Below are 14723 nucleotides of genomic sequence, written 5' to 3'. Positions count from 1 at the left end.
CAGAGTGCGAAAACACTTATTTTTTAATAGTCAAATAGAGTTTTCTAAACATTATTCTCAACAATAAAGAAACTTTTTACAAAAGGTAACAGTAATCTGTAAAGCGATTGACTTGAAATTTTTCTTGAGAATTCTTTTAATGCTTTTAGAAAAATGTTAGAATTTTTTATTTTTTATGATTTTAAAAGAAACTATCAAATGGACACACTTTTTATCCACTATATAAGGTAGTTTTACTATTAATAAATACAACTCAAAAAGGATCTTTTTGAGCTTTTGAAGGAATATCTTTTCTTAAGAGCTGTCCTCCTCAAAAATTTGAACATATTTCAGCTCTGTATTGCTTAGTTTAGAGAGTTTCAGTTGAGACACGAAATATAGATATTGTAGCATAATACCACACGAATTTTCCATTCGCAATAGTGAATTACAATAACCAGATTATTATTACAAGCTTCAGACTGGATTAACACATCTCCACGGAGAGCCATAATAAATAGCTTTAAAGTTAGCCAGTAGTATAAATAACTGATAACACCCTTACCCGTAACAGCAACTCCCTCGAGCAACAACAAATCATCATAAAACGGAAACGGTAAAAAGAAAAATTGTTTACTCCACATTTCGTAACAAGAAGTGGAAAAGTATTCACCCAATCCTGATGATGATGTGAGATGATGAAAATACCAAGTGGGAACGATCCTAACGATATCCTTTTATCGTGTTTTTTAGTAGTAAAACAACAACAACATATCATTTCATTCCTTCACTTGTGCTCGAATCCACTTCAAAATTACGTTATTTTGTTTAACCTTGCTAGAACCAGAGACACACACGCACACACTCATCTCTCATCAGAAAGATCATCTTCTCGAGTGAGTGAAACTCACCCTGCGTTTGGCAGCTGCCAGTTACGTAACGTTTCCCGGTAAGCCAGAACGATGTCACCCACTCTCAGAGGATATCAGACCGACACTGGCACGTTGGCGGGTGTACTGTGCATGGAGCGAATGTCCTTTTTATTGTCGCCCAGTGTGGGTACGTTTGAAATATGCCCTACAACGGAAATGAAACGGCTAATAATACCCCAACGGTGGCCCAATGCCCAATAAACAATGGGTAAACATTTTCTCCTTTTTTCCCGTACCGCAGGTAACAGATATCCAGATGATATATAGCAAATAAAAAACAAAACAAACAAAAATAGCAGACAGGCGGATTATCCCCAACATGAGATAAAGTGGGGCCATCCGTACGTACACAGGCAGGATTAGCTGACGGTAGAAGCACTGTTGATCGGGTGGTTTTTATATTTCCCATTCTTCTGGAACTCACAACGTTTTGTTCGTTAAAGTGTCGCAACACGTTTAAGAGGAAATGGTAATAGGACGGATACTGAATCATTTGCATATCAAGAACTTTGAAGAGAGCGCTTTATGTATGGTTTAAACACGAAAATGATATATAAGGAAAATAAAAAGAAACAGGGACAGCGATCTTTCTGAAATGGAAGCTACGTTCTGGAACTGAGTAATAAAAGTTTATCAGGGACACTGATCAAAACAAAATAGTGTTTTGAGCAATGTTGACAGTAATATCAAAACCTCTGTTCATAGACGGCTACAAGTTTTACAAAAGTTCGTTCAGGTGTACAAGCGCATGAGTGTATCTAAGCAAAGTCTGTAATTTAATAAATTTCGTGGGCGGTTTAGAGGACTCCCCTCCCCTGATAGCGCCTGATAAGCAGGGAAGTAAGAGGGATGGTACAAAAATTCTAAAATTGATTTCACTGATTCGTTTTCAGTGAAATTTAGACAACATTGTAGTGTAGTTGCAAAGAAAACAAAATGACGCATCTGATACGGGAAACACCGTTAAAGCACGATAATCTGAAATCAAATTTGATTTGCGTCAAGTGTGCATGTGATTTCAATCACAGCTTCTGCCTGAAGGGACATCAGTGCTTTTCGATTTCTTTTTGAACAAATATTCCACCAAGGCATAAGCATGTGACGGAAGAGCTTGGATACTGGTACGACACATCTCTATGCGTACCATGCCATGGGACGAGAACCCGAAAGCCTCGAAACGAGATACGTCAGAATATATTAAAATCAAATTAAACAGAACTGGGTAATAAGAGTTGATAGCATGAGATAATACTCAGGGGTTTTAGTTTTCATAAACGAATTTTAATTTTAAAAAATTAACAAAACATTAGTATAACTTTACAACTTAATTTTCAGCAGAGAATTAACACACATCGCTTTCTGCGATAAGTATTTGCGAAAGTAAAAATAGCAGTAGAAAAGAAAAAAATGTAACACAAATACACGTACGCCACGTAGCTTGGTGTTCGGTTCTAGGAAGTGTCAAAATTGAAGAAAGCTCGCATGTGAGCAGAAAAATAGAGCAAGTAGAAAGCTTTGAAATGGGACAGAAAAAACACACACACACAATACCACAAATGTCAGAGAGATCGGGAGACGGAGAGTGAGAAAATGCACGCAAACGTACTTACACACACACACATACACTGCGACTTAAAAGGATAGTTGAAATGTACATTGAATTACACCGAAAGGCGAAGAGAGCCGAACAACATATACAACGGCAAATATCAGTATTACGTCGAGAAAGAGCAAAATGAGACTACCCGAGATAGAGAGAACATTTTGTATCATGTGATTTGAATTTTCCGCCTCGAAGAAAAATCTGAACCAACGGAAGAAATATTTGGAAGGCTTCACCCACTACCATTGTTTGCTTTTTCGTACCAAAAAAACGGACCACAATCATTACTTTGTGTACACAATTGGTTGCCAGTTCGTTCCCACTCTTTTGCCCCCAAGACCCGCTTACCTTTTGTCACCACCGTCACCGCCCGCTGCTGCGCCAGTTGCATCTGCAGTTGCAGTCGTTGCTGCGGTAGCACCGGAAGTGGTCGCTGTCGCAGTGGTGGCGGCCGAGTTCGGGGGTGTCGGGACTTCTTCGTCCTGCGGTTCGCCCTTGGCCGCTCCAATCCACGAGGTCACTTGATTCGTTAATCCGGAAAACATGTTCACTGCAAGCAAGGAGGGATGGGAAAAGGGTTCTTGGGTGGTGATGGTAAATTTTTTCTCTTCTTGCTTGGGTCGCGTTTAACTAAAGCCGTTTAGTAGGGCCGTTTCTTGACACTAACAAGGGGTGAGGGTGTCTCGTCGAACCAAGCGATTCAAGTGATGTGCTTTGGTGTGTTAAAATTTCCAATCAATATTATTAGCTGTACTAGCTTTACTTTTTACAGCACAATATAAGGATACATTTTACGTTGCACGGTTGCACTTTTTCCTATAATTACAAGCGAAAAACCGACCTAATCCAAGTGTTATGTTTCAGCTATACTAGCTACACTGTGTCACAAGGGCTGTATCGCGCAGTAAACGAAACAATAGCTTATTGTGTATATTTATAGTACCAAACCCAAATCGTGGTCTGGTAGTCTAGAGATAGTCCTTATCAACAATTTGCAGCACAATTGAACGTCTTGCACTTGAGAGTAAGTCCCTTTTAACACTTCTAAACTGACTCTAATCACTGCATATACAGTTGGTTGAATACCGCTATATAATAATATAAATAAGTTCAATGGATTATATCCTTATTAAGGAGCACCTTCACAATACTCCAAATGACCGATGGTAACCACTGTTCAACTGGATGCTGCCTGCTGACTGCTACTGCTGCTGAGATGACTTTACAGTATTGCAATCCTATATTGGCTTTGGACGAAAGGCAACGTTTACTTAGATGTTGCCACGAACAAAATGTGTTTGTATAAAGTCGTGTATGTGACGATCAGTCAGAGACCAGAGAGTTCTCCCATTTCTTCACTGCTAGCGGGGAAAATCAGATACTCCCTGCTGACTGAAAGCTGGGAATAACACAAACACACGCCAACGCACGAATGCTGTACGTAGTGAGAGTGGCCGTATTTCGTCAGATGCTCGAAATGGGAAAGCAAAAGCTGCCTCTTTCCAAACACACACACACACACACACACCGCGCAGTCATTGAGGAAAGTAAGCGAAAGGACAGTTTTCTTTTCTTCCCAATCAGGAAGTGTTCCGAAAGCTTTTGGTTTCCATAAATACCGGCAAATGAAGGGAAAACGGGCAGTGAGGTAATAATAGCAAAACGACAAATTGAGCTTTTCACGACGTATCCGCTAAAGGGGCCACCACCCGCTTCCTGCGTCGGCGTTGATATTTTCACAGCATGCACACACGCACACATTCACATTGCACAAGCAAATAAGGGAAGATTTATTACGCCAGTACCATTTAGCCTTACGGTGACTTCTTTACGCCAGCTAGGAAGGCTGTGAAAGTTGCTTGAATACCAAAAAGTAACTTATTTACACAAAATATTATCCAATCGCAGAAAATATGGTCAACCAATTGCAAACGTGTGTGCTACAAAGATATTAAATGAACATCAAATCAATTCCTGAAGTAACTTGACACTCGTCCTCCTCTTACGAATGGGCACGTTTTTTCACACATGTTAAGAACATACGCAATGGTCGTCGCTCAAGCGTTTTTTGCTCGCCCAATAGAGCAGATCGTAATGGAACCGTGTTTTTTTGTCCCGTTGTTCACTCGAATCATATCGCAGAAAAAAGGGATAATCGTACCGTGGGGATCGAATCCGGAAACGACGATAGATGAGATTAAAAATTGCTTCCGTTCACTAAGCTTTACAGTCACGTTTGGCGAACCGATTGAAATTTGGACTGGTCCAACAGAAGTCCGAAGAACGTATAAACTAAATTGAAGCAAAGCAACCCGATCGGAAACAGTCGTCGGGCGTCGGTGTTTATTTCGTCCTTTTTCGTCCTTTTAGCTGGCGTAATTTATGCTGGAGCTTTCAAGTGCCTCCAACCAGCATTGCGCATTCGCTTTAGATGCTGCTTCAATCGCGATGGAAAGCATCACACGCACATACACACTTGCCCCGCAGAGATGATGGATGGAAAGCTCTGGACGTGCTGTAGTGTACTTTGCGAACCATTCCATTCCCGCTGCGTTGGAGCTTTTAAAGGAAAAGCTTGCATCGTTTCGTTGGATTATGTTCTTGGGAGCAGGGAAAGGATTTCGGTGGAGCTGGGACAGCGTTCATTAAATACTCCGACCCCTCCCGTTCTCTCTTTCTCTATCTATCTGTGCAGGAATATGAATCGTGCCACATGACATGCGTACTACATGCGACCGAACCGATCGAACTGATGCGTGTCATTGCTAAAACAAAAAACCAAAAAAAACATTAGCATACACCACCGATGAAAGTTTGGACAGGAATGAATTAGTTGCCCAATGGCATGCTTTAGCTACTGCTGCACGGAAAGACAAAGATACGGATTGTAGCTTTTGCTGCCTCTCTTGATCAATCTTTGACCGGTGTTTTATGAATGAAAACCGATGTTTCGTAACAGCAAACGTTTCGGGTCACCCAGACAGTAAATAACGATGCTAGTTAATAATTCAACTGCATCATGTCTAAAGCACAACGTCGACGGGAATGACTGTGCAAACAATTGATGGCAGCTTGCATCAATAATCCTTTTTATTGTGACGTAGGATAAAACCAAACGATCGTCAGCCTATGCGAATATTGTTAAACAAATGAGACAAAATTGAACGAATTTTTAAAAGCATCAACTAGGTAGATAAACTAATATAAGAACACAACAGCTTTCGCCACTGCGCGGTAAATATTGGAAAGAAAGTGGCAAATTCTCCTCCGCAGAAAGGATCGATCCACCCATACAGGTTCAGCGTGTTGTGTGCCATTAGCAAATAATTTAATTTGATTTCGAAATAATCAATACACGAGTCGAGAGCTAAAATTATACGCCATACAGCATAATGATGAATGTATGACGAGCGTAAACGAGCGATACGTTGGTGTTAATTATGCTTTTGTTGACTGTCCCACACTCTTCGTGTACTTACAAACCCATGTCCTCAACTCCGCTACATGTCTGCGGGTTTTCCCTTACTACTTTGCTGGCAAATCTAGCGAAATCCCTCGCTTTAGACGCATCGGTGCAGAATAGAAGGATAGAAAAATCGATACCGATAGGAAGGAAGCGAAATGTGTCCATCCCGTAAACGCTGTACATAACTGGCGAAATATCTGCACAGTTTTACTAAAGGAAAACTACCCTAGTCACGACGCAAATTAATCGCAAGCAATACTATTACTACAGCATAAATAATTGTCCCATGGTCGCTTATGTGCTACTACAGTTTTACATAGCTATCCTAACGCTAGTGATTGTTCGAAATTTCATACTTTTCGCTTATTTTGTTTGATTTACGTTGGCCAATTTATAAAGCACACCACCACGGTCACATACACCCCAACAATTGGAATTTCTCGGCCTCAGACAACCAATTTGGCTTGTGGATTTTGTCTGGTTTCCTGCTTACACGGGTTGTGTGTTGCTGCTGCGCTAATGCTGGGTTTTCACGATACACTTGAATGCACTGTGTGAGCTGCACTACGCACTGTTAAAATACACCAAATTTCTCTAGCTTTGCACCAGACGACCAAACGCTCGTTTGTCTTGCAAATGTATCGATACGTACAATGAAAACAACTTTTGTTCTGCCTTTGATAACAATGACAGCTGTTATTGATAGCGTTTATACCATCGCGTTGATGGCGTTGAAGAGCATCAACCTTGTTTTGCGAACGATTTTCCTCCAATGTTTAAAAAAAAGATAAAATTAAATAACAATAAATCGATTTTACATCCACATCGCTATTTTCATCAATAATTTCCACGCCAAACGACTTTGTTCACAAATAAAAAAAGGTTGCTTTGCTTTGTTGATACTTGTCCTCATCATCAACCGACCGCAACAACCAATGACAGCTGAGAATGGTTGTGTCGTGTATCGGAAAAGCACAAAAGTTGTTTACCAAATGAAAATTTAGGATATTGGCCGATTGCCGGCAAGATACAGTAATTCCTGTCCTGCAAGATTTCACCACAGCAAAATGCATTTAGGTGCGCAAAAGCTAGCTCTTAAGCAAAAGTAAGTTGTCTTGTTCATAAATCCCCACTCCAATGTACGACTCCAATGTGGCTAATCGGTCTGCGTTTGTATCGTCGTTTTTTTTAACAGAGAAGCAAAACTGGCCGCAGCTTTTCCCAAAGGGATACGATGCCAGAAATGTCTGGAATATGGCCACTGGAGCTATGAATGCCAGGGCAAGCGCAAGTATCTTCATCGTTCATCCCGTACTCAGGTGCTGAAAAAGAATCTGAACAAAATCGGTGCAAAAAAGTAAGACCTTTGTGCCACCGCGCTGAAATGTGTGGCATTTTCAAAACTTCACCTAAGTACGTTCAATTATTGCTAATCATTATTCCATGTTTTGCTTGTAGTGGTGATTCAGCATCGGGAAAAGAGTCATCTGAAGCAATAAAAAGCACCAGCAAGTCCTCCGAGGAGAAAAAGAAAAATTCTGCAACCGATTCATCGGATAGCAGTGATGAGAGCGATAGTAGCAGTGGTAGCAGCACCAGTAGCAGCTCTAGCAGCAGCGATTCCGGCAGTAGCAGCGGAAGCACCAGCGGTAGTGGAAGTTCCTCTAACAGCAGCAGCTCGAGTGATAGCAGCAGTAGTGACGATGAAAAGTCCTCCTCGGAGGACGATAGAGTGAAGAAAAAGGCCCGATTAATTAAGAGAAAGAAGCCCACCAACGGTAGTCGGAAATCGGAAAGCGTAAAAAAGACAAAGGATAGCAGAAAAGACGCCCCGAAGTGTAAGGGAACGAAGGACGAAAGTAGCAGTAGCTCTAGTGATAGTAGTAGCAGCAGCAGTAGCAGTAGCAGTAGCGATAGTAGCAGTTCCAGCGATTCATCCGCATCGGAGAAGGAGCGAAAAAGAAGGAGGAAACGCCGCAAGCAAGGCGAATAGTGATCCGTACGATTCTAACCGCTTTTGAACGCAACCCCCATACTAAGGCCACTTCGCAACGATATTACAGTCATGAAAAGCCATGAAATTACTAAATATCTACCCAACAACGGGAAGCAAAGGTAAGAACTCCCGATTTTAAGTGTAATACCCCCAGGAAATGAAACATATTCTCGATATAAGCTTGGATGGTCAGGGCAACTGCACACAAACACACATTTATTATTCGTAATGTATTCCTTGACATATTGTACAAAAAAGGGTAAAATGAGAATTGTGTAAAAGAGAACAGTGTAAACGTTAATAAAACATAGCGACTTAAAACTATTTGGGGCGATGGGTTCAATTAAATAAAAAAAAAACATTCCTAATCGTTCAAGGTTCCGCAGCTTCCGGAACTACCTGAACGATCATCTTACGTTTGGCATCGTACGTGAAACCATTCTGTCGGAACAATTCGCTGTCCAGGAATGGTTTCAGGTTGAAGATTTCGTTCGCCTTCGCCTGTTCGGAGAGATCCTTCTCCATTACCCCGACCACAGTGGTTTGCGGATGGTCGCCACTTTCCCTGCCCCGTCGCCCGCCCTCCTTGCATCGTTGATAGGCCAGCTGTCGATCTTGTCCTGGTCCATGTTAGATAGCTTGGGGTGTACATTTTCCTTCGCGTACACGATATACTTCTTCAGCAGATCCTGCGGTATCTGCATCGTGTCCTGCGCCTGCGAGACCGGAGTTTCATCCACGTTCGATGGATGGTTCTTGATGTGCGATGCAACCACAAATTCAGCCAAATGCTTATCCTGCATCGGATCGAACTCATCGATCGAAACGGGAAAGGATCGGTTCGGAAAGGTTCACGTTCTCCGAGAAGGTCAGGCTCGGAACATACCTTCCGCCGATTGGATTGGCAGCCGCGATCACGGCACAACGAGCCTGCAGCGATGTCACAATGCCCGCTTTGGAAACGGAAATCGATTGCTGCTCCATCGCCTCGTGGATCGAGGTCCGATCCTGATCATTCATCTTGTCAAACTCATCGATCAGACACACACCAAGATCGGCTAGCACGAGGGCACCAGCTTCCAGGGTCCACTCGCGCGTGGTAGGATTCCGCCGTACGTATGCCGTCAAACCGACTGCGGAAGCACCCTGACCCGTGGTGAACACCGCCCGCGGTGCAATCTTTTCCGTGTACTTCAAGAACTGGGACTTGGCCGTACCGGGATCACCGCAGAGCAGAATATTGATATCACCTCGGATTTTGTGCTTATTACCCGGGTTCTTCGATTCACCTCCGAACAGGCACAAAGCCAGTCCGCGCTTAATGTATTCATGGCCGTAGATTGATGGAGCCATGCTTTGCGTGATACGATCGCTGATGCGAGGATCTTTGCTTAACCGTTGAATCGTCGAAATGTCCTCGTCCGTAAGCGAAGCCACAACCTGCTTGCTATCCTTCACCACCAAATGGTTTGCGATGAGTACCGTGGCAAACACCGGGAAGCCCTGTTCCGTGTTGAGTGATCCATCGTAGTTGTTGGTGTAGATACCGGTAACTTCGATCTCATCGCCCGGTTTGCACTGATCGCAAAGATTGGCCAACAGCACGCAATCCTTGCTCCGAGGAATACGTCCAGCCGGAATGCGTCCCGGTGTAAGAACTCCCGATTTTAAGTGTAATACCCCCAAAAAATGAAACATATTCTCGATATAAGCTTGGATGGTCAGGGCAACTGCACACAAACACACATTTATTATTCGTAATGTATTCCTTGACATATTGTACAAAAGAAGGTAAAATGAGAATTGTGTAAAAGAGAACAGTGTAAACGTTAATAAATCATAGCGACTTAAAACTATTTGGGGCGATGGGATCAATTAAATAAAAAAAAAACATTACTAATCGATCAAGGTTCCGCAGCTTCCGGAACGACCTGAACGATCACCTTACGTTTGGCATCGTACGTGAAACCATTCTGTCGGAACAATTCGCTGTCCAGGAATGGTTTCAGGTTGAAGATTTCGTTCGCCTTCGCCTGTTCGGAGAGATCCTTCTCCATTACCCCGACCACAGTGGTTTGCGGATGGTCGCCACTTTCCCTGCCCCGTCGCCCGTCCTCCTTGCATCGTTGATAGGCCAGCTGTCGATCTTGTCCTGGTCCATGTTAGATAGCTTGGGGTGTACATTTTCCTTCGCGTACACGATATACTTCTTCAGCAGATCCTGCGGTATCTGCATCGTGTCCTGCGCCTGCGAGACCGGAGTTTCATCCACGTTCGATGGATGGTTCTTGATGTGCGATGCAACCACAAATTCAGCCAAATGCTTATCCTGCATCGGATCGAACTCATCGATCGAAACGGGAAAGGATCGGTTCGGAAAGGTTCACGTTCTCCGAGAAGGTCAGGCTCGGAACATACCTTCCGCCGATTGGATTGGCAGCCGCGATCACGGCACAACGAGCCTGCAGCGATGTCACAATGCCCGCTTTGGAAACGGAAATCGATTGCTGCTCCATCGCCTCGTGGATCGAGGTCCGATCCTGATCATTCATCTTGTCAAACTCATCGATCAGACACACACCAAGATCGGCTAACACGAGGGCACCAGCTTCCAGGGTCCACTCGCGCGTGGTAGGATTCCGCCGTACGTATGCCGTCAAACCGACTGCGGAAGCACCCTGGCCCGTGGTGAACACCGCCCGCGGTGCAATCTTTTCCGTGTACTTCAAGAACTGCGACTTGGCCGTACCGGGATCACCGCAGAGCAGAATATTGATATCACCACGGATTTTGTGCTTATTACCCGGGTTCTTCGATTCACCTCCGAACAGGCATAAAGCCAGCCCGCGCTTAATGTATTCATGGCCGTAGATTGATGGAGCCATGCTTTGCGTGATACGATCGCTGATGCGAGGATCTTTGCTTAACCGCTGAATCGTCGAAATGTCCTCGTCCGTAAGCGAAGCCACAACCTGCTTGCTATCCTTCACCACCAAATGGTTTGCGATCAGTACCGTGGCAAACACCGGGAAGCCCTGTTCCGTGTTGAGTGATCCATCGTAGTTGTTGGTGTAGATACCGGTAACTTCGATCTCATCGCCCGGTTTGCACTGATCGCAAAGATTGGCCAACAGCACGCAATCCTTGCTCCGAGGAATACGTCCAGCCGGAATGCGTCCCGGTGTAAGAACTCCCGATTTTAAGTGTAATACCCCCAAAAAATGAAACATATTCTCGATATAAGCTTGGATGGTCAGGGCAACTGCACACAAACACACATTTATTATTCGTAATGTATTCCTTGACATATTGTACAAAAGAAGGTAAAATGAGAATTGTGTAAAAGAGAACAGTGTAAACGTTAATAAATCATAGCGACTTAAAACTATTTGGGGCGATGGGATCAATTAAATAAAAAAAAAACATTACTAATCGATCAAGGTTCCGCAGCTTCTGGAACGACCTGAACGATCACCTTACGTTTGGCATCGTACGTGAAACCATTCTGTCGGAACAGTTCGCTGTCCAGGAATGGTTTCAGGTTGAAGATTTCGATCGCCTTCGCCCGTTCGGAGAGATCCTTCTCCATTACCTCGACCACAGTGGTTCGCGGACGGTCGCCACTTTCCTTGCCCCGTCGCCCGCCCTCCTTGCATCGTTGATAGGCCAGCTGGTCAAGCGTCAACTGTCGAAGGATGAAGAACAGCAGCTCGGAATGGTCGCGCTGGAACGACAGGTACTTCTGGAAGCTGGAACGCATCTTTTTCATTACGCTGAACTTTTGCGCCTCGATGAAGCTTTCCAACATCATGCGGATGGCCATATTGACGTCCACGTCCTGCACCGTGTCACGCAGATGCATCCGTGCGTGCGCTTCCGACATACGGATAACACTTTCGATGTGTCGCACTGTGATCGGCAGCGACCCGGTGGAAAGCGATTCCTGGCGCAGCTGCGAGTACATGTTGGCTATCTTGTCCTGGTCCATGTTAGATAGCTTGGGGTGTACATTTTCCTTCGCGTACACGATATACTTCTTCAGCAGATCCTGCGGTATCTGCATCGTGTCCTGCGTCTGCGAGACCGGAGTTTCATCCACGTTCGATGGATGGTTCTTGATGTGCGATGCAACCACAAATTCCGCCAAATGCTTATCCTGCATCGGATCGAACTCGTCCTTCACGACGCACAGAACGTCGAAACGGGACAGGATCGGCTCGGAAAGGTTCACGTTCTCGGAGAAGGTCATGCTCGGATCATACCTTCCGCCGATTGGATTGGCAGCCGCGATCACGGCACAACGGGCCTGCAGCGATGTCACAATGCCCGCTTTGGAAACGGAAATCGATTGCTGCTCCATCGCCTCGTGGATCGAGGTTCGATCCTGATCATTCATCTTGTCAAACTCATCGATCAGACACACACCAAGATCGGCTAACACGAGGGCACCAGCTTCCAGGGTCCACTCGCGCGTGGTAGGATTCCGCCGTACGTATGCCGTCAAACCGACTGCGGAAGCACCCTGGCCCGTGGTGAACACCGCCCGCGGTGCAATCTTTTCCGTGTACTTCAAGAACTGCGACTTGGCCGTACCGGGATCACCGCAGAGCAGAATATTGATATCACCACGGATTTTGTGCTTATTACCCGGGTTCTTCGATTCACCTCCGAACAGGCATAAAGCCAGCCCGCGCTTAATGTATTCATGGCCGTAGATTGATGGAGCCATGCTTTGCGTGATACGATCGCTGATGCGAGGATCTTTGCTTAACCGCTGAATCGTCGAAATGTCCTCATCCGTAAGCGAAGCCACAACCTGCTTGCTATCCTTCACCACCAAATGGTTTGCGATCAGTACCGTGGCAAACACCGGGAAGCCCTGTTCCGTGTTGAGTGATCCATCGTAGTTGTTGGTGTAGATACCGGTAACTTCGATCTCATCGCCCGGTTTGCACTGATCGCAAAGATCGGCCAACAGCACGCAATCCTTGCTCCGAGGAATACGTCCAGCCGGTATGCGTCCCGGTGATTCCTGCAGCGTAATCTTCTGATAGTTCCGGTAAAGCGTTTGCTCCATGTTGATCGAGAACGGACCAACGCTTTGACATTCGGGACATGAACCTGGCTTAACCTCCGTGTTTTGGCTCTGAACAAACGGTCCCAGCACGTAGCCACACTTGACGCAGTCATACTTGATTACGGACAGCTGTGGTAGCACTCCCGTCGTTGCCGTGACAACGCCTAGCGTGCGTACAAGCTGATTTAGATGAAGCTTACGGAACGTGCGCAGTTCCTCCACCAGTGGAAGATCGGAAATGCGTACATGGATTTCGTTCGTTACTCGCTCGTATGTTGGGTAAAGACTCAGCACCATCTCCTTCGCCACCTTGTCCATTATATCGAGCATCTGGAATGGTGCCTCGGGCAAAAAGTATGCCAGTACGTGTTGATTGTGCGCCAAATCGGTGTACGATACAACGAAGCTGGAATTGTTCTGCTCGCACATGCGTCTAATCCGCTCCCGATACACATAGTGACCCTTCTCGTCAACGAAGGTGCGCAGAAAGCTGTTGAAGCGGTTCGAAATTTCCGTCCGTGGCGCCAACATGGACACCCATTCCTTGATACTGTGCCCCTTAGTGTCTTCGAGATTTTCGATCGATTCCACCATTTCGGCATCGGTTTCTGTTTCGGTACCGATTTCGGCAGCTTTCTCTGCGGCTCGCCGTTTTGCCCTGGGGATCTCATCGTCGTCGTCGCTTTTGTCGTAGAACAGATCGCTATGATCCCGATGCTTTCCGGATTCACGATCGCGCCGACGCATTTCAGCCTCAGCCGCGGCACGATCGGTTTGCGAGATGTCACTGTAGTCTTCCGTGTCCAGATCGTCCATGTCGTACCGATCGAGATGCGGTGCAGGCCGGTAATCCGCCTCCATGTTATCACCGAACAGTTCTTCTCCATCCTCTTCCTCCTCGTCGTAAACTTCCTCACGAACAGTGGTATCGCCAAGGATTTCCGCTTCATCTTCGAACGGTTCGAAGTCACCCACCGGGGAAGTCATGCCGGAGCGAAAGTTTCGTCGGTCCATGTCCGACGGTAGGTTCGGGGCTGGGGAGCTTGGTGTATCCTTCGAGTGGGTATGAATGTAGCAACGATTAAGTGAAAATTGTCCAACGGTTTCAACTGCCTTCATATGATAATCACACTTTCATTACTTACCGACATTATTCCTGCGTTTTAACAACTAAAAAACAACAATTACTATCCTGAAAACCACAAAGTAAGGACTCGATATCGATACCGAACAGACTCGCAACAATAACGCTCTGCAATAGCAAAGTTGCGCGCGCAAATTTGACATCCAACTGTGACAGGACGCTTGTACATCAGGTGAGCTGCAACGTGCAACATATTTATTTAAATATTTTCTGTTCAAAAATAAACACAACTATTGTTGACTACACCCCAAAAGTAAGCTAATATTTAAAAAGCATCATTTATGCAAACAAATGAGCAGATAAGTTTGAAATAGAAAAATAAACTATAAAAATGAATCATTTGTCCAAAGCGCAAACCGCTGATCCCACTATGGAAGTTACACGCATTCAGGGTTGTACACACAAATTGGTCGTTGGAGTGAGTATTTGGTTAGACAGGATATTCTTTCACGATGAGAGTGTCCTTTAAATTTTCAGAAAATTTTAATGTGTACTTTACAGTCTTACTAACTGTGTGCAACTACGT

The 14723-nt window shown here is 44.9% G+C and overlaps 7 protein-coding genes across 12 annotated transcripts in view; 1 reads left to right on the top strand and 6 right to left on the bottom strand.

Moving 5' to 3' along the window:
* LOC128298918 (synapse-associated protein of 47 kDa) overlaps window positions 1–6611 on the bottom strand; it is a 30445-nt gene extending 23834 nt beyond the window's left edge. For 4 of the 6 annotated variants that reach the window (XM_053034727.1, XM_053034731.1, XM_053034732.1 and 1 more), the window contains exons 1-2: window positions 6337–6362; window positions 2863–3064 (exon numbers count right to left, since the gene is read on the bottom strand). In XM_053034727.1, the coding sequence (XP_052890687.1) occupies window positions 2863–3064; window position 6337 (203 nt within the window). In that variant the 5' untranslated portion in view covers window positions 6338–6362. Of the gene's footprint in view, window positions 1–2862; window positions 3065–3181; window positions 3270–6336; window positions 6363–6473 lie in introns of those variants that run through there. The other 2 variants (XM_053034729.1, XM_053034730.1) reach the window with 2 other exon arrangements.
* Window positions 6612–6944: 333 nt separating this feature from the next.
* LOC128309840 (zinc finger CCHC domain-containing protein 10-like) lies at window positions 6945–8292 on the top strand. The gene is made up of 3 exons (XM_053046322.1): window positions 6945–7085; window positions 7176–7337; window positions 7439–8292. Exons 1-3 carry the CDS (start codon window positions 7048–7050, stop codon window positions 7971–7973), a joined length of 735 nt encoding a protein of 244 aa, XP_052902282.1. The 5' UTR covers window positions 6945–7047; the 3' UTR covers window positions 7974–8292.
* On the bottom strand, window positions 8275–8809 carry LOC128299254 (DNA replication licensing factor Mcm2-like; the record flags this gene model as incomplete). Its single annotated transcript, XM_053035158.1, has 1 exon — window positions 8275–8809. A coding segment is annotated over one exon (309 nt), but the record flags the coding sequence as incomplete, so codon positions are not given.
* Window position 8810: 1 nt separating this feature from the next.
* Window positions 8811–10033, bottom strand: LOC128299248 (DNA replication licensing factor Mcm2-like; the record flags this gene model as incomplete). Its single annotated transcript, XM_053035153.1, has 2 exons — window positions 9925–10033; window positions 8811–9634 (listed from the first exon to the last, which is right to left on the bottom strand). Coding segments are annotated over exons 1-2 (933 nt in total), but the record flags the coding sequence as incomplete, so codon positions are not given.
* LOC128299247 (DNA replication licensing factor Mcm2-like) lies at window positions 10033–10365 on the bottom strand. Its single transcript, XM_053035152.1, has one exon. The coding sequence runs from the start codon at window positions 10309–10311 to the stop codon at window positions 10033–10035; it is 279 nt and encodes a 92-aa protein (XP_052891112.1). The 5' UTR covers window positions 10312–10365.
* LOC128299245 (DNA replication licensing factor Mcm2-like) lies at window positions 10322–11206 on the bottom strand. The gene has a single exon (XM_053035149.1). The coding sequence runs from the start codon at window positions 11204–11206 to the stop codon at window positions 10322–10324; it is 885 nt and encodes a 294-aa protein (XP_052891109.1).
* Window positions 11207–11222: 16 nt separating this feature from the next.
* On the bottom strand, window positions 11223–14295 carry LOC128299660 (DNA replication licensing factor Mcm2). Its single transcript, XM_053035680.1, has 2 exons — window positions 14199–14295; window positions 11223–14106 (listed from the first exon to the last, which is right to left on the bottom strand). The coding sequence occupies exons 1-2, from the start codon at window positions 14202–14204 to the stop codon at window positions 11413–11415; spliced, it is 2700 nt and encodes an 899-aa protein (XP_052891640.1). The 5' UTR covers window positions 14205–14295; the 3' UTR covers window positions 11223–11412.
* Window positions 14296–14723: the final 428 nt, after the last annotated feature.

The sequence above is a fragment of the Anopheles moucheti genome, chromosome 2 (genome assembly GCF_943734755.1).
Source record: "Anopheles moucheti chromosome 2, idAnoMoucSN_F20_07, whole genome shotgun sequence".
Classification (NCBI taxonomy): domain Eukaryota; kingdom Metazoa; phylum Arthropoda; class Insecta; order Diptera; family Culicidae; genus Anopheles; species Anopheles moucheti.
Note: the sequence above shows the minus strand (reverse complement) of the source record. Positions and strands in the feature narration are given on the sequence as shown.

Bases quoted from the DNA above. Each gene is read 5' to 3' on its own strand.
- LOC128299245 (XM_053035149.1), bottom strand. From the start codon at position 11,206: ATGTTTCATTTTTTGGGGGTATTACACTTAAAATCGGGAGTTCTTACA.
- LOC128309840 (XM_053046322.1), top strand. From the start codon at position 7,048: ATGCATTTAGGTGCGCAAAAGCTAGCTCTTAAGCAAAA. The intron at 7,086-7,175 runs GTAAGTTGTCTT...TTTTTTTAACAG, and splicing joins AAGCTAGCTCTTAAGCAAAA to AGAAGCAAAACTGGCCGCAG. The intron at 7,338-7,438 runs GTAAGACCTTTG...TTTTGCTTGTAG, and splicing joins AACAAAATCGGTGCAAAAAA to TGGTGATTCAGCATCGGGAA.
- LOC128299247 (XM_053035152.1), bottom strand. From the start codon at position 10,311: ATGCAGGATAAGCATTTGGCTGAATTTGTGGTTGCATCGCACATCAAG.